This window comes from Cyprinus carpio, chromosome B23 (assembly GCF_018340385.1).
Source record: "Cyprinus carpio isolate SPL01 chromosome B23, ASM1834038v1, whole genome shotgun sequence".
NCBI classification, from domain to species: domain Eukaryota; kingdom Metazoa; phylum Chordata; class Actinopteri; order Cypriniformes; family Cyprinidae; genus Cyprinus; species Cyprinus carpio.
The window spans coordinates 24,502,656-24,529,911 of record NC_056619.1 but is presented as its reverse complement, the minus strand read 5'-3'; the positions used below and the strand labels follow the sequence as shown (position 1 = coordinate 24,529,911).

The 27,256-nt window shown below is 37.3% G+C and overlaps 2 protein-coding genes across 2 annotated transcripts in view; one reads left to right on the top strand and one right to left on the bottom strand.

The window, feature by feature from the left end:
- The first annotated feature begins 775 nt into the window (after positions 1 to 775).
- LOC109113188 (LIM domain and actin-binding protein 1-like) lies at positions 776 to 17,771 on the top strand. Its single transcript, XM_042750760.1, has 11 exons — positions 776 to 930; positions 4,040 to 4,191; positions 5,699 to 5,741; positions 6,862 to 7,197; positions 12,822 to 12,879; positions 13,151 to 13,254; positions 13,989 to 14,066; positions 14,449 to 14,494; positions 14,734 to 14,777; positions 14,880 to 15,013; positions 16,172 to 17,771. The coding sequence occupies exons 2-11, from the start codon at positions 4,070 to 4,072 to the stop codon at positions 17,121 to 17,123; spliced, it is 1,917 nt and encodes a 638-aa protein (XP_042606694.1). The 5' UTR covers positions 776 to 930; positions 4,040 to 4,069; the 3' UTR covers positions 17,124 to 17,771.
- An 806-nt stretch (positions 17,772 to 18,577) lies between these two features.
- LOC109055707 (SPRY domain-containing protein 3-like) overlaps positions 18,578 to 27,256 on the bottom strand; it is a 48,301-nt gene continuing 39,622 nt past the window's right edge. Inside the window, exons 9-11 of the mRNA XM_042750761.1 lie at positions 22,380 to 22,499; positions 22,126 to 22,259; positions 18,578 to 21,348 (exon numbers count right to left, since the gene is read on the bottom strand). Of these exons, the coding sequence (XP_042606695.1) occupies positions 21,214 to 21,348; positions 22,126 to 22,259; positions 22,380 to 22,499 (389 nt within the window). The 3' untranslated portion in view covers positions 18,578 to 21,213. The remainder of the gene's footprint in view (positions 21,349 to 22,125; positions 22,260 to 22,379; positions 22,500 to 27,256) is intronic.

The window sequence follows — 27,256 nt, the reverse complement described above, 5'->3', positions numbered from 1 at the left end:
TTCTGAACTTAAAGTGCTTGACAAATACATGAGAATATTTTATAGATTTTAATTAGTCCCCTTAAGAAAAATAAGGCATTTAGGTACACAAATTTAAAATCTGGAAATAACTAATAATACAATACAATACAATATAATAATATAGTGAGATAAAACAAATTAAAGTATAGCATAATAAAAATAACTAAACAACTAAATATTTCACATATTTTAATAGATTTTTTTACATATTGTTTACATATTAAAAAATTCAGAGTATATATATATATATATATATATATATATATATATATATATATAATGTTCTGAAAGAACTCGTAATCTAACAGTGTGGAATGTTGTGTCCAGTCTCAAGCAAGACTTCCATGTGACTGGGATTAAAAAAGAACGGATCCATTGACTCCCTGACTCCTGGACAGGCTCCTCTGTGAGACACCATTGCTTTGTGTTTCCACAGTTTTATTTTCTATTAGATGAGAACTGAATAAGAATGTCCAATGAAGGAAAAAAAAGAAGAAAAAAATAATGTGAAAAAAAAAAACTTACAATCTTTATTGTCCTAATTAATTTTTTTTTTTTTTTTTTTTTTTTTTTCATTTTGGAGTGAAATATGAGCCGGATATGGAGGCGGGGACTTTTGCTCACTTCCAGGAATTCTGTGGGATTCCCAGACTGAGTAGAGGCCTTGTTGACTCAATCTGTCTGTTCTGCTGAGAGTCTGATGAACTGCTGAGCCCGGAAGTGGGAGGAGCCTTACCTGTTAGGTGCAAAGCAGCTCTCTTCCCATTGGCTGAGAGGAGTCAGTATATTTCCTCACTCACAAACAATGTGAGAGTGAGCAGAGGCAGAGTGTTCAGAGCATTAAGAGGACAGACTGAGAGGCCAAGAAGAAAACTCTCAGCACATCCACTGAAAGACTGCAAGATTAAAGTAAGTATGTTTTGATGTGTGGTTCATGGGCCTTTGTTTGTGTTGATGAGTTCAGAGGGAACACAAGCTTGTCATGATTTGCATTTTGAATGCATGCTTCATGGTTTTGTTTGATTGAGCTGCTTCTCACTTTGCTTTCAATGGTCTCACAACCATATGTTTCTGTAAGAGTCCCTGGAGTTGATTTATCTAACTTGCTAAGTGAATCTAAAAGAGACACAATGTAATGAAAAAAATCTTTATTTCATCAAGACACTGCATTCATTAATTTTAGAAAGTCATTTTTGTGTAAAACAGGTTAATATGTAGTTTAATGCTTAATATGTTATCAACGTTATTTGTAATCAAAGTTAAAAGAGCTCATACATTTCAGCATTATTTGTGCATTGCATCCATTGTCATGAAAATGTTGTTGTGTGAATTAAATAAACAACAAAATATTTGAGATTATTTTTATTTATTTGAAATAATCTTAGCAATTTAAAAGGAAACGTGCATTCATTTGAAACACGATTCTGAGGAAACAAAATTGCTTATTGCTGCTAAGGTTATTTAAAATGTTTTTTAAAGTTTTATTTTTTAAAACTGATTTCCAGGCCTGAAAAAGTTATGAATTTTTAATACTGAAAGGCATTTTGACTAGCTCTAAGTTGCTTTTTGTGATTTTTAAAAAAAACTATAATGACTTGAAGTATTGAAAATGTATTGGTCAAAAGATGTTGGAACCCTTCTGATGATAAGATTAAAAGCAAGGGTAAGTCAAACCTCTGGGAATTTAAAAAGTGTAGACTTGTCTAAGCATGCTGATGTGACTGGAGTGTGATATTTCTGCTTCATTGAATTCATCTGAATGTTCCCATGTCATTTAAGCAGAAGCACGTTGTATATGCTGGATGAATGTGTCTACTTGAAGCAAACCAGCAATTTTGGAAAGCCCTCGACTGTAATTTGTTGACTTTTAGAAAGTCCTGATTTATGAGATGAGACGAGAGAGAGTGTCTCATCTGCTGAGTCACATCCTAATGTCTCAATACGAGAAATCCTTGAGAAAACGTAGATCTCTTAGAGTATTAAAACTGAATAAAGCTCATTGCTGGGTTTCTTTGATATGGCACTTTCTCAGGCAACAGACTATATAGCAGATTAAAAGTCTGTTTATGGTTTTATGTAAGTGGAGTAATCTGAGGTAATGATGAGTCAGTTGCTGACAGCAGCTTCAGTGACGTTTTAACAGTGAATCTGCTTCTCACCCAAAACATCCATTTGCACAACTGTAGCCCACATGGTGGGAGAACATGTTTGAATTGATATATTTCTAAAGCTAATGCTGGCTAGTTTGAGGAAGATTCTTTTCTGATCCTAATCTTTACATGGATAATTTCCAGCAGTTTCTGTCTATTCATACAAGACTCTCACCTGTGTGTACGTGATGAATTCATGGGTAAAGAGAGGGTTACGGTTGCTCACAGGTGATCGGTTTCCTGTGAATTTTGTAAGTACCTTAACAAGCATGACAGCATGTGATAAGAGCATTGCTCCACTATTTCCTGTCATATCAGGTATAAGTCTGAGCATGTCTGAATGATCAGTTGAGCAGTTACAGGTGTTGTGCACTGACGCCGAATGATGACACATTTAAGAGTGATATGGGAAAAGAATAATTTCTTCTGCTTTCAAATGTCCCGCAGGTGTTTTGGGGATTTCATGACACATTTGATTTGTGCCATCACACGGTTGCCGAGTATAATTGGATGTCTTTTTTTTTTTTTTTTTTTTTTTTTTTTTTTTTTTTTGCAATGCATTGTATTGGGCCAGCTTTTTTATTGTTTGATTGTAGGGTTTTCAATTTTCTAATAAAATTCAATTAACCATATTTCTATCTACACTCAATAGGGGGTTTTCACTGCAATGCCATAGAAGAACCATTTTTAGTTCCCTAAAGAACCTTTTAACAGTTTTTACAATAACCATTTCTTTTATTCTATAGAACATTTTTGTAGTCTATCTATACTTTTAAAAATAAAGGTTCTTTATTGGCATCTATTATGTCATGAAGAACCTTTAACATCCATGGAAACTTTTCAATGCACAAAAGGTTCTTTATAGTCGAAAAAGGTTCTTTAGGTTTTTTAAATGCTCTTCACATTAAGGAAAACTGGTTCTTCTAAGAACTGATCACTGAAAGGTTCTTTGAGGAACCAAAATGTTTCTTCTATGGCTTTGCTGCCTTTGAGAACCTTTTATTTTTAAAGTGCCCCTATTATGGATTTTTTTTTTTTAATGACCTTTCATGCAGTGTGTTACACAGCTCTACGTGAATAAAAAAAATCCTGCAAAGTTTGAAATCTGAAAGTGCACCGTGTATAAAGTTATTGTCTCTCAAAAGAAAGAGTCGACTCTGAATCATTGAAACGAGTTGTTTTTAAAACGAATCCCAGGCCGTTTCATTTTGGCGTCAACATGAAACATTAGCATATTGCCCACCCACTTGTTGGTCTTTTCATCTAGGTCTGAATGAAGATGCAAATTCATTCTTTGCCACTAGGTACCGCTTTTAATGCGGTAAAATAGCGGTTTCCTCTGTAACACTGTACACAAAGCAGCACTGCGCTCACAAACACTGTTTTATAAGACATTACAGGCATTATGAAATTAAAATTAAATCGACCAATCACCACCAATTAGCGTCATGCAAAGGAGAATGAATCGTTAAACGAATCGTTTGGGAGTCGTTGAGCAAACAAGGTCAAAATAAATGCATATTATAAGACAATGAAAGTGTTTGTTGACCTTGCAAGCGTGTCAATCTGTTGTTGGGGACTCCCAAAACCAAAATATGAATCTTTCATTACCCATAAAAGGGGCACTTTAAGAGTTTAAAGAACCTTTTTCCACCATAAAGAACTTTTTGGAAAAATCATGACTATCATCTGATATTGTAATGGATTTTAAAAGTTTAATAAGTGGTACTGAAAAATCTAGCTTTTCCATATATTTGGGTTGTTTTTTGAGAGTCTTGGTTAAAAACTCCTGGTCTGGGTATATAATCATCAAAGGAGCAAGTATTTTTGTCTTCATTGTAATATTTGAAATGCCTGTGTCCTAACAGAAACCCTACTGAAGACATCAGGAAACCAAGATGGCAGTCAGTTCATTTCATCGTGGGCAATGGGCTTCACAGTCCTTGCGAGTTACAGCAAAGGAGCTCTCCATTGTTGGTGTGCGAGGCAAAAACACGGCCATTGCTGAGCGATTTTCCAAGTAAGCAAATTTTCAGGATTTGCATATCTAAAACTGATCTCACTTGTCCTCTAACCTCTCCAATTTGCTTTCACTTCAGCACTCTTTTAGTGCTCTTTAGACCTTGTTACTAAACCTTTTTACAAGGCATTGCTGTTTTAAAAGAAAGCTGCTGTTTTGTTCTAAATTGGTTTATGATGTTCAGACCTCTGCTCCAACATTATCAGGAGGTTCATCAGCAGAAAGTGCAATCAAATCCTACAGTGATGCTTTCAACACCCAGACACATAGTCAAAGAAGAAATTTAATACCGTTTAACTTAATTACAAATGATATACTTTGCATAATTTACTTGCATTTAATTACTGACCTATGAGAATTCCCAATACTTACTTGTTTCGTGTTTTAAAAATGTCAGAACTCTAAAACGCTTCAGATTGAAGTTCCGAACTGAATTCCTCATTTTCAGTCTGGTCTCTGATAATGGACCACTAGCATACATGTTTGATTTACAGCTACATATCTGCTGCCCGACTCATTAGAAGCAGCTCGGTCAGTGCATTTCCTGTGCGGAGGAATTTCTCAAAGCATCTGGAGTTGTTCCAGTGCATCTCCTGTCGGATTTTCTAATGTCTTTTCCAGCGTTCCGCTTTTAGCTTCCTTTTCTACACCTACATCAATGACTTCACCATCCTTAGTTCTGTAGATTTGCCAGCTGGCTTAGTGAGCATTAAAGAATTCAAAGTGAAGGAGTAAATGGGTTGGAATCTGATTACTGACCTGTGATAGGTGTGGGCAAATATAAATCATTTGTTTGGTATTTGCTTTTTTTAAACTGTTGCGTTTGTTCAGGCCTGTAGCCTTCAATACCATGACTTAGGTGCCCTTGAGCAAGGCATCGAACCCCCAACTGCTCCCCGGGCGCCGCAGCATAAAATGGCTGCCCACTGCTCCGGGTGTGTGTTCACAGTGTGTGTGTGTGTTCACTGCTCTGTGTGTGTGCACTTCGGATGGGTTAAATGCAGAGCACGAATTCTGAGTATGGGTCACCATACTTGGCTGAATGTCACGTCACTTTCACTTTCACTCACTTTCACTTTTTAGAACTGTGATTATCATCATCTTTTTTTGTAGTCTTTATCACTGTTTTTTTTTTTGAATGTGGTTTTAATTTGGAAATGGGTTAGTTTTACCGCTTTCGGTGCTTGGGAATTTTTTAAAAAGTCCTTACAATAGATGGTTAGTTTATCTGAAACCCCTTTAGGCTAGATTTCAAGTTTTGTTTTTAACATGCCATAAAATAAAACTGGAAGCAGAATCAAGACGGTTTGCACTGCTACATGTGACCACTAGGGGCCACCAATGATCAAAAGTGTTTTTTTTTTTTCATTTTTAGGCAGATATATAAGAAGATACATGTCAGAACAGAGAAGTCAAGCTTCTGAGGATTGCTTTTTAGACTTCATAGAAACCAGCTACCCTTCATGAGTTTAAGTTGAGTGAACTCTTCCGCTTCATTTCTTCTCAGGTACCAGAAGGCAGCAGAAGAAACAAGCTCAGACAAGAAAAAAGTAAGTTCTCACCACTTTGCTATTCATTATCTAGCTATCTTTCCAAAAACTGCACTACTATACTACTACTGCTGCTGCTGCTGTCTACACACACATGCATTCAGTGTCCAGTCATCTCAATCCCTATTTAGACGTCTTAATCTGAAGGTAATTCCCATGCGCTTTACATAACTGCTCCAGTCAACCTGTGTCTTCTGAATGGTAGTGTTTCTTCATAAATAAAACACTAGGAGGAAGCTTCAGTAAATGGTGTAAGGGTTTGTCAGGAGCTGCAGAAATGAGGATGACACTCTTGTGGATGTAGGTATGAACTATATGACTGTATTTGAAAGAGAATGCAGCTGTTTCGTGTTATGAAGGTTTTGCTTTGAGGTTTTGTTAAACTTTTTTTTTTTTTTTTTTTAATCAAAGGTTTTGCTTTCCATCCCATTGTTGTTAAATTGAACCTTAAATGTTAACTCCTCACACAACCTGGACATGTGACTAAGCTTGTAATATCTTTCACAAACTTTCTTTTTTTCCCTGTTTCCTGTTACTGCTTCCCCTTTTTATGTTCTTCCTGGTTCGTCTGTCCTGTTGTAAGGGGCTTGGCCTAGTTCCCTCATGCAGATATTTTCGAAAGACTAGCATCTGGTGCTGCATTTTTTTCCCCCTCATTTCCACCAGCACAGTCTGAGGGAGCCACTCCTTCCATTTGCCGGGTTTCTAAAGGTTTTGTAGTCAACCTTTTCCTAACAGACTAACAATGATTTTGTTTATCCAGTTGCTACTAATCCAGATAAGATACTCTCAATCATTTATATCTGCTTACTGCTTTTCCTTAGTCTTTTTCTGTGTCAGAATTGTCACAAAAGCCCTGGAGACTTTCAGTCAGTAATGTATTCTTAATCACAAGTGTATGTATTAGTATTTTTAATTCGATCTTTTAGAATTTTAATTATAGAAGATTGAGATAACTTAATCTGTATATACTGTTTTTATTATTATGTTTAAATTTCAGTTAGAGTTGCAGTTCAGTCAGACTCCATTGTCTGGTTTGTCTTCTGTCGAGATTAGTGTTTAAAAGTTGAGAAACCCCAGGAGTGAACGCTCTCCTGACAGTCTCTTTGTTCTTTTACAGTCTCCAGAGAAGTCGACTCCTTCCTCGCGCAACGGCAATCTGAGTGTCCTAAAGCAGCTTTGGGAACAACCAGCCGAAACGCCTTTATCTCCAGAACCCAAAACACACTCCAGACAGCAGGAGAACCATCAGCGACAGCCTTTAGATCCCGGTGTTAACCCCTCACTGGAGTCCACAGACGGCCAGCTTGTTGACCGCACAGAGACCGGGTTGTTGAGCGACAGTGACCAGGCGATGGAGAAGTGGACGCAAAGAGATGTGCCCATCGAAAAGCCCACAGTGCCTCTCAACAGTCTGAAGATGATGTTCGAGAAAGGCGAGACCTTTCACAACAATGTAAGTACAAATAATTATCTAAATTGGTGCATATTATCTCAATGGGGCATCTTGTCAGTTTAGTAAAAAACAGTACTTGTGTGTATGTGTGAATGAACAGAAAGTGTGTGTGCTGTTTAAAAGGGTGTGTGCAATTTAAAAGCCCAACCCCCCAACTTTTTAAAATTAGAATATTTTTTTTCATCTTATAAATATTAACTGAGACTTTTTGAATGATCATGTGACATGGAAGACTGGAGTAATGATGCTGCAAATTCAGCTTTGCATCACAGGAATAAATTACATTTTAAAATGTATTCAAATAGAAAACAGTTTATAATAATATTTCAGAATATTACGGGTTTTGATCAAATAATAGCAGCCTTGGTGAGCGCAAGACACTTGTTTTAAAAATATTACCAACTCCAAACTTCTTTTTGAATGGTTGTATAATTTCTGAATGGCCTGTTTTTGCAGCTTGGTTCACATTCATAAATGTTCAGGTTGGACTTTGAGGATGTTTTTGCATCGTGACTCATCTAGTAAGTCTAGTATGTACAGTAGTATGTCTACTCGTATGTCCCCTTAAAATTTGGCCGGATATCTGCTTGCATTCAAAACACTGAAGAGACTGGTCATGCTGCGAGTCACATGGTCTGTGATCATGAAGACACCAGTGTGCTCCTCCAGTCTCCCTCTGAGCTCTAAGGCTGTTTCTGTAGGTTCACTGCTCTCAAACAGCCTGCAGGATGAGTATTGTTAACTCGTGTTCTGTAACCTTGCATTAAATGTAAGTGCTGCTTGTTAATTCTAGCATTACTTCTCCTATTGTTCATACTTGGAGTTAAAAAAAACAAAAAACAACAACGTTCTAACATTGTTGTATTAAATTTTGTCAGAAGATGTGAAAGCCTAGTTTTACTAAAGCTACTTTTTAAACAAGAGCCACTGATTTCTGATCTGTTGTGTTGTGTGTGGTTGAAGATGACAGGAACATTCTTGTGGTGTCTTTTTAGTCATGCCTCGTCTTCATCTGACATTTTTCTCAAAGGTTATGTGTTCAAAATGTACTGGGATTTCACCGTACACAATGGTGTCTCTTGTTTGTTCCACGGACTGCAAAGGGAGTCGTGCCCAACATTTTATCTGCAAAAGAGTAAGCTGTTTTGAAGTAGCGTGGGTGGAGGAGAGGGAAAGACTGAAACTGAATGCATTTTTTCCCATTGTACCGTCACCACTGCATTACTAGTGGTTCAAAACGTCCCAGCATGCAATGAACTTAAATCCACACCATAGTTAGTGGTTCTTGCAAAGACAAACATCACTGCTGCTTATTGGGGTTAGAGACTTTTTCCCATCCCTAATCTAAACTTTCAGTTTAGTCCAACCAGACATTTCATGGAAACGAAATGACTCAATAGGACACTGGACACTGATTCTGGTTTCTTGAGTTCAACTCACTCAGTGACCTAGTTTTTTCGACATTGTTGACTTGGTAGTGACACTGATGAATAATTGAAATTCATTTTTTAAGCTAAACTCCAACTCCTCACCCTCTCAAAAGACATTTCCATCATTAAACAGGAATGAGGTTGCTCTCATTAAAAGTGGGGGCGGATGTCCACATGATCACTGCAGGGTTCAAGCTCTCTGCTCCCATCAAAGCCAAACCTCCCTCCTTTAACCTGAGGGATGGTCATGAGGGAGACAGATTCTTCATCCAGCTCCTCCAGCAGTTTTGATTTCTTTTTAAATCTGCCGCAGAGATTATCTTTATGAATGTCGCTGGATTTTGAATTTGGGCTATTTTTGAGAGCTGAACTGAGTAATGAACTGCTGAGAAAAGCAGTTAATAAAGAGAAGTTCCAGATATGACTAGATCTAATGACGTGCGGAGTCTGAAGGGTGGAACGCATTTCATAAGAATCTAGACTTTCGCAGATGTTTTACCATCAAGTGTGCTTCATTAGTTCAGATTTTCATTTAATTATTTTGATAATAATAATAATAAATTAATAATTATAAATGCATGTGTGTACACACACACACACACACACACACACACACACACACACACATATACACACAGTATATATTAGTTAACTAAACTTCATGCACTAAACTAATACTGAAATAAAAACTAGACATTAAAAATGACTAAAAACTAAAAATGACCAAAACAAAATTACTAAAACTGAAAAATAAAATAAAAAATAAATTGATAATATTTTGTCAATAATAAATAATAATAATGTGTGTATATACAGTGTATGTATGTGTATATACTATATATATATATATATATATATATATATATATATATATATATATATATATATATATATATATATCACGCGTAATATAGTTAACTTCATGCACTAAACTAACTAAAGCTGAATTTTTTTTTAATAAAAACTAGAAAAATGACAAAAATAACTAAATTAGTAAACTTTAGCTAAAATTAAAATGTAAATTGACAGTTGTAAAAATCAAACTGATGCAAAACATTAATAAAATATAACAGTATCTCAATTATGCTAAAATAACAGAATAATAATAAAGTAATTACAATAATAAAATAAAAGTGTTAAAATGTATAGATAAATAATGAAAAAATATTCCATAATCTTCAAATATTTAAAAATATCTTCCTTTTGCCACTTTATTTCAAGGATGAAATGAAATGAAAGTGTACTGAATTTATATAGTATGTGTACTGTATATATTTTATCTTTTGTTAAAGATTTTATCCTCTGATAACATAAGGACACTCCTCATTTCTAGCAGGCCGTGGCTCAGATGTTCCCATCTTTTGTGTGTTTTGGATTAATAGAGGGTCTTTTGTCTGGGCTGATGCCCCCTATGTCTGCGCTGCCTTTGCCTTTTGTACTGTGTTTATTTCCCGCTCCCCTGGTGTCTGCACACCAGCCTGGAGACGCTGCACTGATGCCTGGCCGGCTGGTTCCCCCACAGCCGTGCTGATGGCTAATCCATGATTGGGGGGTGGGCCGATTTCAGCCCCCTTGTTGGATTTAGAGGTTCAAGCAGCTGCCTACCCCACCCCACCCTCTCAGCCCTCCCCCTCTCCATCCCTCCCGCTGCTGCCAGCAAAACACTGGCATGCTCACAGTCTCTAATCTGCTCTCAGAGCACTGCCGGGCTTTAGGCAGACAGACTCGGCTCTGTAAATCTCCAGGAATCACGGCGGACCGCCCGTTGTTGTCTGTCTGATTTTAAATAGGTAAGAGACATGGCTTTCAGATCGATACTGTTATTGTTACAAGTGGAAACTCTCTGTTGGGTGGGATGATGTCAGTTTTAGTTCCTGTCGTGCTGCTTTCCTGAGAACAATGACAATGGATACAGCAGACTTTTTGGAGGATGTGTTTGTCCTGGGATTGACTGCACTGTTTTAGGACTGTATTTGCTAGGCACTTGAAAAGTATATGTTTTTGTTTAAGTGTCATTGTCTGAAACAAAAGCTAAGACGTAATATCACTACATAAAGAAATACATTTTCTCTACCATTTCATTGCTAGATTTATTATATTAAATTGTTGTAAGCAAGCAGGAACAGATGTCGAAATGTATAAATGTTGCCTGTGAATTTAATAATTAATTCACTGAAAAGTTTACGGATCAAACATTGTGACAACGTCATACAGTTCAGCCATATCAACAGGGTCTCGAACTGTTGGGTTAATGTTGTGGGTTTAGTAACAGGGCTGTTCTGGTCTCCATGTGTCTCAGTCCGTGGGTGTAGAATTGCATGAGAGCGGTTGTGTGGTGTGTGCTGGTGGTGTTGCGGCAGTGAAGCCAGACGCTGGTGTCTGTCCACGGCTCTCTCAGAGCTCATTAGAGGATTATTGATGCCAGTGGAGGAGCTGGCCGGCCAGAGGAGGAGACATGTTTAAACACTGCTGTCATGGCTTTGAATGTCTCTTGTCACCTTGCTAATTAGTGCTGTTTGCTAAAGTATTACTTTAGCTCATGGGTTGGGGGATTCCAACAAACCCCTTACCCAGAGTGTTAAACTTTGGGGCTTAATTTTGTCCTGCACTGAATTAGGCTTAATATGAAGATATTTGTATCTTTTTATTTTTTGATGGCCAACAGATGAAAAAAAATCCTAGAGACTTACATTTGAAGGAAGAATTCCAGTGTTGCCAAGTCCTCAGTTTTCCTGCAGAATTGGGTTACTTTCATACTGTTGCTGCAGGTTTTCTGAGTGAAATCATCCGTCCGGGGGTGCATTTCCCAAATGCATTGTTAGATAACTATGGTCATTAGTTCCATTGGACGTTACTGGTAATGACGGAACTTGCGAACATAATTGCTTTTGGCAAACGCACCCCAGAACATATTTTTTGACAGAGAAGAACCCCCAGGCAGAACACAATTTTGCTAGTCAATTTTCCCTGAAACAAGTTTTTTTTTGTTGATTCATGTAAGTGGAGTGGAACTCTGTATAAACCCAACTGGGTTTCGTTCCCCTCCTTGTACTGTATCCATGTGATATCCGTGCAGAACAAATAAATAAAAATAAAAAAATAAAAAGAAGCAATTGAGCCTTCGCAGGGAATTTGATTGACAGGTGATCTAAACAATCATAACGCCGAATCTGCCATTTTTGTCCCACAAACAAATCAGACAGAAGAGTAGATTAATGTCGGTGGACTCGAACTTGAAATATGATGTGTATTGACATTTTTCTCTGGTTTGAACAAGACATCTTCTGATGTTCATTCATGTTTATTTCATGCTATAACTTGTATAGAGGAAGAGATGATCGGTTCACGTGCCGCTTGCACTGAGGTGCTACAGCGATCTGTCACAATACATTAAAGAGCATAAAAAAGACAAAATTTGAAAACTGAGACTTTCTTTCATACCCACAGTACCTGTGTGAAAACATGATGTGTGGTGTGAGAGTGGCATGGCTTGTCAGATATTGCAACAGTAATGAAGGGGGCGGGTCTTTACAAAGAATAAATTGTGTTGGTTTTGTTGCACGGATCTGGCATCCCTGAAGGACTCAAGCCATATCTAGATATCAGAATGTCATAGAGATTTAAGTGTGGGGTAAAAAACCACCCAGCAACTATTTAGCAACCTTAGCAGCCACTCAGTGATGCCCTTGCAACCATCTGGAAGACTTTAGCAGCCACATAGCAACATTCTAAAAACCATTCAGAACACCTTAACCACCATATAAGAACACATGGCACTCAGAATACCCTAGCAACCATTTAGCAATGCCTTAGCAACCACCCAGATCACTTAATGACGTCCTAGCAACTGCAACACCTTAGCAACTGCACATTAACGTCATGGCAACCACCCAGAATACCCTAACAACCATCTAGCAATGCTTTAGCAACTACCCAATCCCTAGCAGCCACTAGGACATGATGGTATGAGAAACAGGAAATTTGTGAGGAGAGAATGGAAATGAGATCAAATTTGCATTGGGTCTGACTTTAAAGTCTATGAAATTACATTTCATTCTGAAATGCTTTGCATTTAAGCAGTAAAATGGGTTTAAAATGGCTAGTCACATTTACTTTAAGGACTTCTTAATGCTCTCTTTGTCTTTGTTCTATGCTTAGCTTTCTTCATTAACACAGGTTTCTTTGTCTGTTTAGGTGTCCAGAGAGCCTGGGAAAACTGGAGACAGTGGATCCGAGGACATGGAAGATAAAGGTACAGAATCAAACGCAGCACTAAATAAACACCCCAGTCTCGTACAATATGTTTTCAGTTACATGATCTCACATCTTGAACTTCCTGCTTCCTTTTCGCAACACTGTAAGAATCCGCTTTCTGGAAAGTGCTGATGGCAGTTCTGTGGAAATCCCTGTTTCCCATTCCCACTTTGACCTTGTGGCACACACACTTTTTTTCCCATTGTATTTAATTGAGTTTTTAGAAACCCCACTGACTAATCTGACTCTTTGTCTTCCGTTCTTTACAGAAAGTCTTGACTCTGGAGTCAAAGTAGAGTCCACTCCTCTCAGGGACCGGATGGCCATGTACCAGGCAGCTGTGACTAAGCACGATTTCCCTTCCTCCCCCACCGTGAGTGACAACCCCCATCACCCCCTTCACCATAAACACTGCCTCAGTTACTACACTCCGTATGATTTCATCACATGCAAATGTTCAGTCTTTCTGCTGAGATGACACTATTTGCATCTGGTTTGAATGAATAGCTCACCCCAAATTGAGAAGTCTGTCATCATTTACTCGTGTTGTTCCAAACCCGGATGACTGACTCTTCAGTGCTTTTTTTCCATGCTTCTTCCAATTAAAAATGAACAGGGACTGAAACTTTCTGACGGAAAGGATGCTGAAAATCCCCAAGAATCTTGACAGAGGCCTTAAATCTTTTTGAGTTCTGTCCAATTTGTGAATAAAAAGAATGAATCCGTTCATAAAACCCACCTTAATGATTAATGCATGAATTGGACTGATCTGGTTTATTCAGATTTCAGGATCATCAGAGAATAATGACATACATTTTGGCTAGCTTTTCTAGAGGTTAGTTACAGTTCAATAAGAATATAGTCCAGAGTCATATAGACCATTTTATGATATTTTGATAACCCTTTTCTGAAGTTTAATGTCTTCGGTCATCATCCATCGCATTTGCATGAGAAAATAGCAAAAAGCGATCAGTTTAAAAAGTGATTCTTTTGTGTTGCATCCTGAAGATTGGAATGCCTTCAGGATGATAAAATGATAACTGTTCCTTTAAGGGAGCACGTGCGCAAAGATAACCTTTTCCCTTTTTGTGTTCCTGGTTCTGGCAGAGTGAACCAGCAGACAATGAAGTCCGCAGTCACAGTGGGAAACAGAAGGAAAATGTGCCGCCAGTGTCTCCTGATGTGGTGAGAACTGACAACATGAGATGCTCTGACTGAACACACCCTGTTTGCTTTTGTTAATATATGATCCCGGCCTTATAGTGTACATACACATTGTTTGCCTTCTTAATGATTCATCGAACAACTTGCCCCACATCTGGCTTTCTCTTTTGGCTGACATCATGAATCCCTTCGATTTTTCAGCCTGAATCTAACCTCCTGCTTTTCATGATGCAGTCAATTCCCATGTGTTTTATTTGTATTGAATATCCGGTTTTAGTTGGATGTCACATTTTAAAAGCAAAAAGGGTTACAACTGCAGTTTAATTTTAACACAATTTTTTTTTTTTTTTAAGTAGTAATGTTTCTGGCACCGTAGCCTTACTAGGTCTCTTTCTGTCTGCAGGACTCTGAATCCAACACTATGAAAAGTCCCAGTTCAGACAGGAATGGTGAGTCTCTTGCAAACATACTTCCATACAAATCATGAGTGAATTTTCTACTAGTTATTAATCTTAGTTTAAAGTTGAACTGTACTGTAAGTATTTTGACACTTATTGAGACTGATAATGCTTTATTCTATGACTAAACTCAGTGTTTTATCAAATTCAATCACTGTTAGTCACTTGGAAGTCAGCGCCCTCTAGAGATAGTTTTGCTGAAACGCTAACACTCTTCTCTCATTTCACAGGCTCCGGTATAAGTCCTGAACAAAACCAGCCTAAAACTGTTAGGGTGAGTATTCAATAAATATTAGCTTTTATTTTTATCTTTTAGTTTAGTTTTATTTCTGTATTTTTTTCTGAAACATTTGTATGTGTTTTTGTGCCCTTGTAGATGTTCCGTTTGCCTGTCCGTGAAACCTGCATCATGTGCCTTAAGACCGTGTACCCGCTAGAGAAACTTGTAGCGAATCAGCAGATTTACCACAACACCTGCTTCCGCTGTGCCTACTGCAACACTAAACTCAGGTGAGGACAAGAGACTGGACCATGGCCCTGGTCCTATACTGAAACACTTGATGTGCACAGTAGTAGGCACAAGACTGTAGGGTGTCCTATTTCTTAGTTTATGATCATAAGTTTGCTCACCTCATGCATAGCCAGTGTTACTACTTCTGTTTTTGTCCACTGAGAAAAAATATATTCTTAGTCAGTGTTTAGTCATATTTTTTACTTTTTTCATGGCATCTAATTATACATTTATTTTTAAACTGTTTTCTATTTTAAACATTTTATGTATTACACAAAAATGTTGAAACCAGTCTTCTGAAATAACATTGAGTACAATACTTAAATACAATATTGTGAATTCTTTATGGATCGAACTTAAGTTAAACTAAACTTCAAACTTAAATTCACTTGTGCACTCTCATCAATGTAGGCTATGTTTATGTTGAATATGTATAGAATGCATTGGGGTTTCAGTATTAGTAGACACTGCTGCTGAACTGAGAGACATGCAGATGCAGATAGTCACATGGGATTAATCTCTCTCTCTCTCTCTCTCTCTAATAACTGCATTAGACTGCATTAGCCTGAATATCAATGGCTCAAGCCTCTGTTATTAGCTCTAAAATTACATTTTGGGAAATTGCAATGGAAGGTTTATAAGGTGCGCAAGAAATTAGTTCAACACACGCGAGATTTCAGGATGAAAACATGACAAATGTCTTGAAATAAATCATTTTAATAATGTCTTGATGTGTGGCTGTGACTCCAGGCCGTTCAGATTATTAGAGAAATAATGCACTCTCGAAGTGGTACTGTGGCAACGATGCTGGAGCCTATTAAGGGAACGGTCTTTCTCCATTCTCAAACAAATTAAGACGTTCGATCTGAAAATATATATTTTTTTCTTTTTCTGTTGGAGAAGTTAGTGCATGTCATGTGGCATTTTTCCGGTCATATTTTCATACTATCAATTTTTTTTTTACAACATTGTTTTTTTGTCATTGCCGTGATACACCATTTTTCATCATGTCTGCGTTATTCCTGACAAAATAAAACAACTTTTTGTCATTAAAAAGATTTGGGGTGCCATTTAGGACAGGACTTGTGTATTTAAATGATGTTAAAGTTGGTTTGTTTCTAATCTGTCGTTATGTTTTGCTGCCCTCTTCTGCTCAGTCTGTTGAACTACGCCTCTTTGCACAACAATGTCTACTGCAAGCCGCACTTCTGCCAGCTGTTTAAGGCCAAGGGCAACTATGATGAGGGTTTTGGCCACCGACCCCACAAAGAGCTTTGGGAGGTGCGAGGAGAAGGAGCCGAGGAGCAAATGAAGCTGTCTCCTCAAGAAACCACCTCCAGCCCAACCGTAGAGGAGTCTCCACTGGTAAAAGTTAACGTGCTTGCGGCCACTTTAGAGACCCGAACCCAGGCCAACTCTGAGAGGATGGAGAAGCCACTGGAGACGGGGCGACTCAAGATATCCTGGCCTCCACAGTCTGAAGGGGATGAGAGTGCAACCCATGTGTGTGGATCTGCAGATGGCAATGGCATCAAACCCATCCGCCCGAAATGGCCTCCAGAGGGCGACACGGTATCAAGCAACTCAGACCAATCAGATCTCCCAAAGATCCGCAGGAGTGTCTCACTCAAGGAGAGAAGCAAGCCGTTCTCCATCTTCAGCTCCGCGCCGGTCACCCAACCCAGCGAGATTTGCCAAAGATCTCCTTCAACTGAGAAGCCAAGCTCGGAGGAGGAAATGTCACCCGTTTCTTCCACCACCGACACCGTGATCTCTTCCGAGGACATGACCGAGCACAACCTATCAGAAGAGGAGGAACAAGGTGAAACCGAAACCAAGGAGGAACACGATGAGGAAAAGATGGAACAGGAGGAGAAAGTGGAAGCACAAGAAGAGGAACTGTCCTCTCTAAAATGCAGCTCCCCAGACAACAGTCCATCATCGCCCGAAAGCGAGTCTGGGTTAGATCCCGAGCAGAACCAAGCCTCACAAGATGTGGGTTTTTGGGATGGAGAAGAAGCTGAGGAAGACAGAGCTGATGTCTCTGTGGAGGACCTCATTAAGAGGAACCGTCATTACTATGATGAGGACGAGGATGATGTGGTCTGAGTGATAGATTAGATGTCCATGAACTTTCGTTTTCCAGAAGCACCAGCGTATTTTCATGTAATCTCCGTTTGTGGGTCTTTCTGTCTTTTGTGCAATTTCTTCATGTTTTCAGCTTATACATGTGCCTATAAATGTAAACAAACTAAAAAGCAAGTAGTTGGCAGGTTATTCATAAGGTTTCTCTAGTCTAGATGATACACTAGAGCTCTTACTGTCTCTTCAAGCCCAGTTTTATGAAATTTTAATTCATTTGGTACTTTTTCTCTGTTTTATATATTAATAGGCTGGAATATTTTACTCAGCTGCTGTTCAATTTCAGAAAAGTTGCATCTCTAAACAATTTAAAAAAAAAAAATTTTTTTTCTTTTTTTTTTTTTTATTAGGCCAATCTTAGTGTTCAATTTAAGCACCCATCTTTTGTTTTTTTTTTTAATTTCACACAAGTGGTCGATCACTACTGTAATGCACTTGGATGTACTTTAAAGGTTAAACACCCCCGGCTGTATCACATTTGATAGGATTGGCAACCTTTGAATGTTTTAGTTTATTGCAAAATTGTATTATTTAACTATTTTAAATGTCACCTTTTTATCATGGGACCAAATATCTTGGAATACTTTTGTTTTAAATAAATTTACTACTACAAAATCTGGAGTGAGAGTATTATTTTTCTACAGAGGTACTTATTATAATTTTTTTCCCCAGCTAAGTGAGCATGAAACAAACTTAAGGTCTTTTTTTTTTTTTTTTTTTAAGTATGGCGTTTATTTGTGGCTGTAACTGTAACCAGTGGGTTATTCAATTAGACTCACAGCAAAACTCCAAACAAGCTCGTAATTTTGATATATAAGAGATTAATATATAAAAATCACTAACATGCCATAGTTTGGGAAAAGGATATGATGTACCAAGAATAAATGCATAATAATTGGTGATTTGGTTTCTTTTAATGCAACACCACTTTGAAATCTGCACTTTTTTAGTCTGTTACCTATTCAAAAATGAGTGTCTTCCCACTGGTCACAATTTGACAACTTAACATATTTTCTGTTTCCTGCTATCATTATTAGTATGAGCCAGAGCAATCTCATTTACACATAATAACAGACGGTTTAAATATTATTTGTATGAATATGGTAGCTGTATCTATTTTAAGCTGAGACAGACATCATCAGTGGGGAAAACCTACATTTAAATGTCTCTGGTCATGTAACTTTACACCATCCAAGTAAAAAAATGTTCACACAAAACCAAAACAGTCTCTAATTCATTTCTAGTTGATAATTATACATAAAATACATCAGCTTCTTTATACCCTTCAAACAGCAAGCCTGATTTCAATTACTCATGTAACAGGGAGGATTCAAAGGGTTAATGTTTTATTTTTTTTATTTTTTAAATAGCATCCCTGGAGGTATAAAATGTATGAAAAGGAATTTGACTGCAAGCCCAAGTACAGTTTGTGTGGAAATAACCGTTTCTTTATTATGTACACATTAGCAAAAGAGTGCATGCTACAATTAGAGCAGCACATCAACATCTTCAACACAAGTCTCCATTTAGTAAGACTGTGTGAAAGCAAAACGATCATCGCCCATTTATGCGCCAAGCAACCACATTCCAGTTGAGGAATTCAGATGATCTTGGAGAGGACAACCGTTTGGCTTTTTGCATAAGCTTAACTGATAGAGGTATTTGGTTTTGGCTTCCCTGTGCTGTCAATTTATGTCTGGAACACAAGCAATTCTTTATGTTAAATGATCTGATCTGGAATATTCATTTCATCACTAAATGGAAAGGCTTTAGTAGCCGGTCACACCCATTCTTCTCTTTAGAATGACAATTTCTCATTTAATGTATTTTAGCAGAAAATAGTCTATGATAAACATGCAGGGTGTTATAAATCACTGAGGAACTTTCAGATGAATACATCAAAGCTCCTTATTCAATGATGCAGGTGCTTTGAAACCCCATGCATCCTGTCAAATACAACTATGGCTATATTCAGAATAGCATACTATTCTTATTTCTGCATTATACTATGCATAGCATGAACATTTATGCATAATAATGGCAAAATGTGCACAGTGCAGTAGCATTTCCCACAATTCACTGCACTTCACATGACCTTCCAATTCCCGAGTGGCCACACTAACTTACTTGATACAATTGCACTGCTATTTCAAAACAAGTTATATTTTGATCCAATTTTGTGTAAGAAAAAAAAGAAACATACAACAAATGAATTTCACTCTCTGCATTCAAGAAGATGTGGTGAGGTTATGTGACAACAATATAAGTTACCTTTGCATTTTGTATGGAAGCCTGATTCCGCCAGGGGGTAAAAAAAAAAAAAAAAAAAAAAAAAGCAATTGTGAATTTTTGTCTCACTATTAGGGAAAAAAAAAACTTTTGAATGCTTACTGTCTCCCACATAATTCTGACTTTCACCGTGGAAGGTAATTGAGAAGGTAATTTAGATTTTTATATCTCACAATTGCAATTCCAAGTTTGCTATTACATATCACAAAGTTTTTTTTTTTTTTTTTGCTCCTGCCACCAAATTAAAAATGAATTAGGTCATTTTTCTATCTCACAATTTTGAATTTTTTAAATTGAGTTTGTGAGTTTATTTTCTGCAATTGATTTGCAATTCTTGAAAAAAAAGAAAGAAAAAAAAATGTGCAAACTTTTTTTTGCTAGAAAAAAGTCTGAATTGTTCGATAAAAAGTCAATTACCTTTTTTTTAATCCCATGGCCAAAACAAACTTCCAATATTTTGCACTCTCAAATTCTTAAAAAAACAATTGTAGACATACAGTATACACTGTGCAGTATGCAGTAAGCTAGTATCTCATTCTGAACATAACCAACGTCCTGAGATTCAAATAGGATTTAACTTAAACTATATGATGACAATATAGAGAAAAATTTAATATCATTCAAAGACTTTGTTTATAAGAAATGTTGGAGGAGAAAATAGATTGAAAGGGACAAAATTGGACATTAAATTTGGCAAAGTATGTCATATGAAACTGTTTTGTTCCATATGTGATATGTAACAGGACAGAAGACGAAGGGCATTATTGCAACAGCGAGGTGTTGAGAAGTCTGGAGCGCAGCATCACAGCCGCTCGCTCATCGGACTATCAGCTTAAGTTGAGGCGTCTCTAAAGTGCTTGTAGCATTTGTGAACCAGACTAGCTCACATTACAGTGGACAACTCCTGAATAAACAGCTCCATGTTTTCCAAATCCCCCTGAAATATCTGATAAAATGTCCACAAACTGATGTAAAAATCTACATTTACAGAAAAGCCTGAACTAAACAAACATAACCGGTATAAGCTGCATTCATGAACAAATAAACATGAAGAGTGTGTTGCTCTCTCTGGTCTGGAGCTGCTGAATGCGTTTCCTGATGACGGATGAGAGTGTACGATACACAACAGGAAACAATACAACTCGTCAATTAGCAATTCCTCCATGCTATCCACTGACAAACACCTTCCCCTCAACCGCTCGGCAAAAATATGGCACTTTTTAAATGACATTCAAAATGATCACAATAAGTAAAATAACCGTAATATGCTTTCAACACCTTCACAAGTCATTTGTGAGAGGGAGTGCTTATTTTTAACATTATTATATGTATTTACCATTTATTTATAATTATTAACACCCTCATGCCATGTCTTTAAGTTTCTCTATGGTGTCTAGTTGTTTATTAATATCATGATTGATTTAGCTAAATAAATGTTTGTATAGCAGCCAATACATAAATTTACATATGTACATTAAAAATATATAATTTAATATTTTCTACGCATTTTAATAAAATGTATCTTCGTACATTTTTTTTTTTTTTTTCGTCAACAGTTCTTTTGAGGCCCAATATTAAATATTTTCATGCCACAAACCCCTCTACATGTGGTTTCACAGTAAACCGTTTGAAGCTGAGGTGATCGCTGTAGATGAAACATGCACTGGAGTGTTAGACGTGTTAAACTTGCATTATGAAGTGCCTTGAAAAAAAATAACAACAGAAATCTCAGCATAAATTTTTTGGTCTTTTCCATCTGCTTGTAGCTTTATCCACTGAGAGGGTGGAGGTCCACCTTCACCTTTTCTCCGCTGCTGAGCATCCCGATAGTCGGGTAAAACCCTCCAGCCGGGACAACCACTTCCCTCCTGCCGATAATCTTGCCGTTCCGGGTGAAGAACACCTAGATGAGCACAGAGGGGCGACAGTGAGTCAGCATTTCCACAGCTGGAGAGGGAAGAGAGTGAGTCAGCATTTCCAAAGCTACAGGGCTGAGACTGGGCGTCTCACAATCCTGCTACGCGCTAGTTCCAAAACTCTTCGGGACACATGATGAGGAGAAAAAAAACACTTGGCAATCATCTTGTTTTTCTTTTATATTTCAAATTCATCTTGACCGCATCTGGGATATCCTGTACCCTCAGAAGACGGCTCTTATGAGACATCGAGCTTATCCGTATTGTTGCATAACTGTGGAAGCGAGCATCTTAACTCTCACCCAGTGGGCAAAAACAAACAGCACTGTGGTTGAGTCGACAGTCAGAAACTCGCTGATTACAGAGTCGCGCAGTGCGATTTCTGTCATGGAAGGCTCTTGATAGTGTAATGTCCCGCTGGGAGACCTCAATGCATTCATCTTCTGCAAGCTTAAAACATTTGACTTGATGAATGACCAACTCCAACCAGCTTAAAAACAACAAATAACAATGATTCATTTGTTTAGCTGTCAGAACTGAGGCTTTAAGCACTTCAGTAGAAGTCACAAGTCTCTTTTGCTCACCAAGGCTACATTTATTTGATTAAAAACCCTGTGAAAGTGAAATTATGAAATATAACAATTTAATGGTTTTCTATTTCAAAATATTTCAATGTAATTTATTCCTATTTATGTTAAATCTGAATCTGTCATTACAATAAATCAAATTGTTTATATAATAAAAACATTTTAAAAAATACTCACCATAACCTTTCGGCCCTCATGTTCTTGTTCTGGATCATCTCCCTCTTCCTCGTCTTCATCGTTTAAATACAGTAAATTTTCGACACGCCCCTGCTTTGGTCGTACATCAGCAGCATCCCAGTCGTCCATTTCATCTGACAGAGAAACCAATTGAGCTGGAAGCACATCTAAAAACTTGGACTACAGTCCTGACAAACATGCTAAATTGATCAAAGTATGTATTTTCAAGTATGCATTGGCAGTAATGTTCTTACCTTCATAGTCCAGCACATAGTCTCGAGGAAACATTATTCCACAGCCCATGATGTCCCCTTCAAAACAGCGAGGGCCAAATTGGTCTCCTACTCCACTTCCATGGAAGATCTTCCCATCATCTGTGAGCAGATATGATCGACAGTTCAAATGCAGCTACTTTCATTAATAAAAATTTTACATCAAAATGTATATGCAAAGTAACTCTACATAAATCCTGGCCATTAATACACTGAAAGATTGAGGAACAACTCTAAGGTCATTCAAAAAAAGGTTGTTCTAGTGTATTTTATTGGTGTGTATTTATGGGCAATAGATTTGTGGTGAATAGGTTTTTTGTGTATATGTTGTGTATATTATTTACACTATATTTATTTGAGTTTGGGTTTGGTAGTTTTTTGTTGGAAATAAATACTTGTATTCAGCAAGAATGCATTAAATCGCTCAAAGAAAACATTTAAAATGTTTGAAAAGATTTCTATTTAAAATAAATGCTGCTCTTTATATCTCTTTATTCATCATAAAGTCCTGGAAAAAAGTGTTGTGGTTTCTAAAAAAATATGAAGCAGCACGACTGTTTTCTACATTAATTAGAAATGTTTTTTTGAGCAGCAAATCAGCATATTAATGATTTCTGAAGGATCATGTGACACTGAAGCCTGGAGTCATGATGCTGAAAATTTAGCTTTGCGTTACAGGAATAATTAATGTGTTAAAATATAATAAAATAGAAAACGGTTATTTTAAATTGTTGTTTCTGTTTTGGTTGGATTTTCACTGCCTCGCTGAGCATGAGTGACTTCTTAAAACAAAACAAAAAAATACAGATTAAAAATGTAAAAAATTCTTACCAACACCAAACTTTTGAATGGTAGTGCACCATGTGTAAAATATGTTTATAGTCATCATATTTGGAAAATGCTCCATAACCTATTTTTTTCACATGTAACACATTAATGAAACAAAAGACATGGCATCAAAAAAAAAAACCCACCAAAAGTACCTTGGTATTACCATAGGGGGTAAGCTGATGCCTTTAAACATTTTTACATGGCTTCAAATCTACATAAATAAAGCATATTTTGTGTGCTTTTCTTTCATACAGAAAAGCCCTGGTAAACAGGTCTCGTTATGGTCACATGTATGGAGGTGCTCTATTAATTTAAGAGCTACCTCCACCTGAAAGATCATCTGCTGGTGTCGCTGTTGGACAGTAACACCAAAGGCAAAATGAGTAATTTACACAGTGTTTGATTTCATATTTCATAATATTTGTTTCTGTATCTCGTCTCATTATCTTTGTAAAGGTTGACCCATTTACACTCAATGATGGAGGTGAAAACTAATCATCTGAATGAGTTTTAGGACATAAAGCAGAAATGCCAAAGTCAGTGCTTTGCATCAGAGAGCTGTCAAGACCTGACGTGAACCTAAGCACTAATGCTGCATTCCTCACACATTTGCTCTTAATGATCCAGAGAAGTCTTATACTCTTCATCCAGAAACTGACGGGATGAAAGGAGATGTGCTTTCATGCCTCTGTATGTTTCTTTCTCCTAAGTCGAAGTTCTCCTTATATAAGGAGATAACAAAACAAAGAGACAACAACAATCAAGAGCAAGTGAAAGAAAAACACGGAAAGGTAGCCTGCAGACAAAAAACCCTCTTGCAGTGTGTGGCTGGTAAATATTTGTGGAGTTGTCATGGGACCCGTTCCCAGCTCAGCATACTGTTTAAACAATCCCTATCTGAACATGCGGAGGGAGATGAAGACACTGTATCATTATGATTCCCATGTGGGCCTCTGTCCCAACACCACACTCTGCAAACACCCCGACCGCTGTGGGAGAGGAAGGCGACTAAAAATAGGGTTCGGGCGCACGCTCTCACTGAGCCTGCTGGAGAGCTTTTTGGCCCTTTGGCACCCGAGCCGACAGGAAACGGTACACCGGAGCGCATAGAGGGCTTTCCTCGAATGTCAGAGCTGTTCTCTGGAAAAGACCGGGAATGAAGACTAGCTTCCGCAAACAAGAAGGGCACTTTATGAGCCTGGCGGCTAAGAACGGAAAACCGATTTGCTCATTCGTGTCATCAACATTTTCAAGTAAGGGTCACGTACCCCGCTAAAACGAAGCGAACAAGACTGAAAACAGTGATTTGGGGTGAAGCGACTCTCTGCCAACTATTTCGACCCACTTGGCACGGTCAGCGGTTGAATTAAAGCAGGGCTGGGGATTGTATGCTTGTTCCAAACTCCAAATAAATTCATCACCCCGACTTCCAACATTATTTCTTCATCAAAATGAGATACAGCCCCGCTGTCTTTGGCTGTGATGCGTGTGAGGACGCCGACCCCCAGAGCGACATATCAGTGGCTGTAACGTGTCTCTACGTGATGACTAACAGGATTATGAGTCATAGATGTGGGCCTCTTATAGATCAGGGCAGGACAATGAGTCATGCCCCCCTGATCTGACCCGCTTCTGTGCCAATGCCAGACCTCCATCAGCGGGTGCCGCAATGAGGCGCAGAAAAGACATGCCCCATAAATGCAGCTCCGCAAAAGCTGACAAGAGAGCCTGACACTCCTTGAGGTGCCAAAGACAAACTGCATCGCCCTGATGAGAGTGATGATGTGACGGAATTTTTCACACTCGAGAAGAACACAAGGCCTGGGTGAATTCAATAGCAAATAAACAAACTTCCATCACTTCTGGAGATGACCTGGTATGAAAATTTGCTGCGATACAATAATTGCTGTCATGTTATGATCAGAAACATAATATAAATATATTTATATTTCAAAATATATAAATTTACAAATTAAAGGGAAAAAATAAATAGAAATACATTCATGAAGTAATGTTAAAATATTATTATCCGCTATGATTAGATATAAAATATTAGATTTTATCTATCTATCTATCTATCTATCTATCTATCTATCTATCTATCTATCCTTCTATCTATCTATCTAAAAAAACTAAATATATATTTTACATTTTGAAATGCATATAAACTCTTAAATTAAAGGGGGAAAAGAAATTTTAAAATGTATTTGAATTTTTATGCATTTTAAAACAGCAATTTAACAGATTTAACGTGTAACACATTAATTAATATTTTATTTTTTCTATATATTTCAATATTTATATGCAATAAACAGTATGTTTTGACATTTGTATATTTAATTGAAATTAAAAAAAATTCCCATGAATTCATGAATATACACACACACATAAATATTATTTTTAAATAATTAATTCATTTTAAATGCAAATTTAGGCATCATGACAATGTACACTATGAAAAATGTATATTTATTTCGAGATTTCCAAAAGATTATATTTAACATTTTTATTAAATTATTAGTGTTTTTAAGATTAAATATAAAGTTTACAAAAGTTTACAAATGTAATCGAAAAAAAAAGCTTAATTATTGAATAAAGGTTGATAAATAACTAATATGGTGCAGGTGTGTATCATGCATCCCTAATCATCAATATCTAGTGGTATCATGAGGTCCAATTTATGCTCACTTTGAATTGTGAAGTGCTTAAAGTCTGGTAGTCTTGCAGTGGAGTTGGACACTCAGGTTGCATATGCATCAGAAGTATCATGGAAAACACTAATCTATCAATGTCTGGGCTATCAAACAAGATTAATGAGAGGACATTCGTATAGCATCTCCACTGTTGCTGTTAAAACCCAAGAACCCAAATAACCCACTAAAGGTAGTAACAGATATATATATATAAAAAAAATCAGAACCATCACTGTTTATCTGGCTCACAGGCAAAATGCCTCACCCTTAAACAATAGGCTGTGAGTCACCAAAGCAGCACACTGTTTCATTCAGGATGATACTCAGTGACTAATCTGTTATGTGGAGTGGCATGAAAGCATGACGGGGTTGAGTATAAAGATTGCCATCTTTACATTGAGCAGCAATCTTATCCAATATCAACTTCCTTTGAGCTGCTTTGTAAGATGGGACCTGTGGAGTGAGATAGGGCTATTTATCCTTCTGCCATTTTCAAGAGGATTTGCTTCTAATCAACACGCTCATCTCATCTCCACAATCCTCTTATCAGCACCCAGGACCTCCACACACTAGAGATGGTGCCCATAGATGTGTAGTCTTGAAATAGAAGAGGAGCCAAATAATAAAGCTTAAAAAAAAAAATATCACCACCTGCAGGTATTCTGGGTAATCCATGCATGAACTGTGATAGGAATACAACCAGAGATGACAAAACGGAGAAAACAAAACTAACTTTATGTAAACAGGATCTGAATGTGTGGACTGGTGTGCGCATAAATAAAACTGTATGGGGAAAAGAGTGAGTACTTTTACATAGACATTCAAAGTTTGATTTCAAATTTTATATGTACTAGGTCTGAATGAAATTATGCCATGTAACAGATCTACATAATGCCACTGTAGCTTGGCTTCGTCCAGCATGCATGTTAACCAGACTACAACTGGCCTGAGCATGCAATGAAAAATATTAAATACTAATCCTTCAATGTATATTAGGGTTGTGTGTTACATCTAATGTTGTTACCATGATGTATTTAGTATTTGTGTGAATGACACTGTGCCCCTTCTATGTATTAGTATTTTATTTCACTTGTGTTTTTATGGTGGTAAGTACATCAGTAGGCTGGTATATAATTAAAGTGCCCCTACTATGGATTTTTGAAAATTACCTTTCGTGCAGTGTGTAACACAGCTCTAAGTGAATGAAAACATCCTGCAAAGTGCACCATGTATAAAGGTACTGTCTGTCAAAAGAAAAAGTTGACTGAATCATTCAAACGAGTCATTTTTAAAACAAATCCCAAGCCGTTTCATGTTGACAACAACATGAAAATT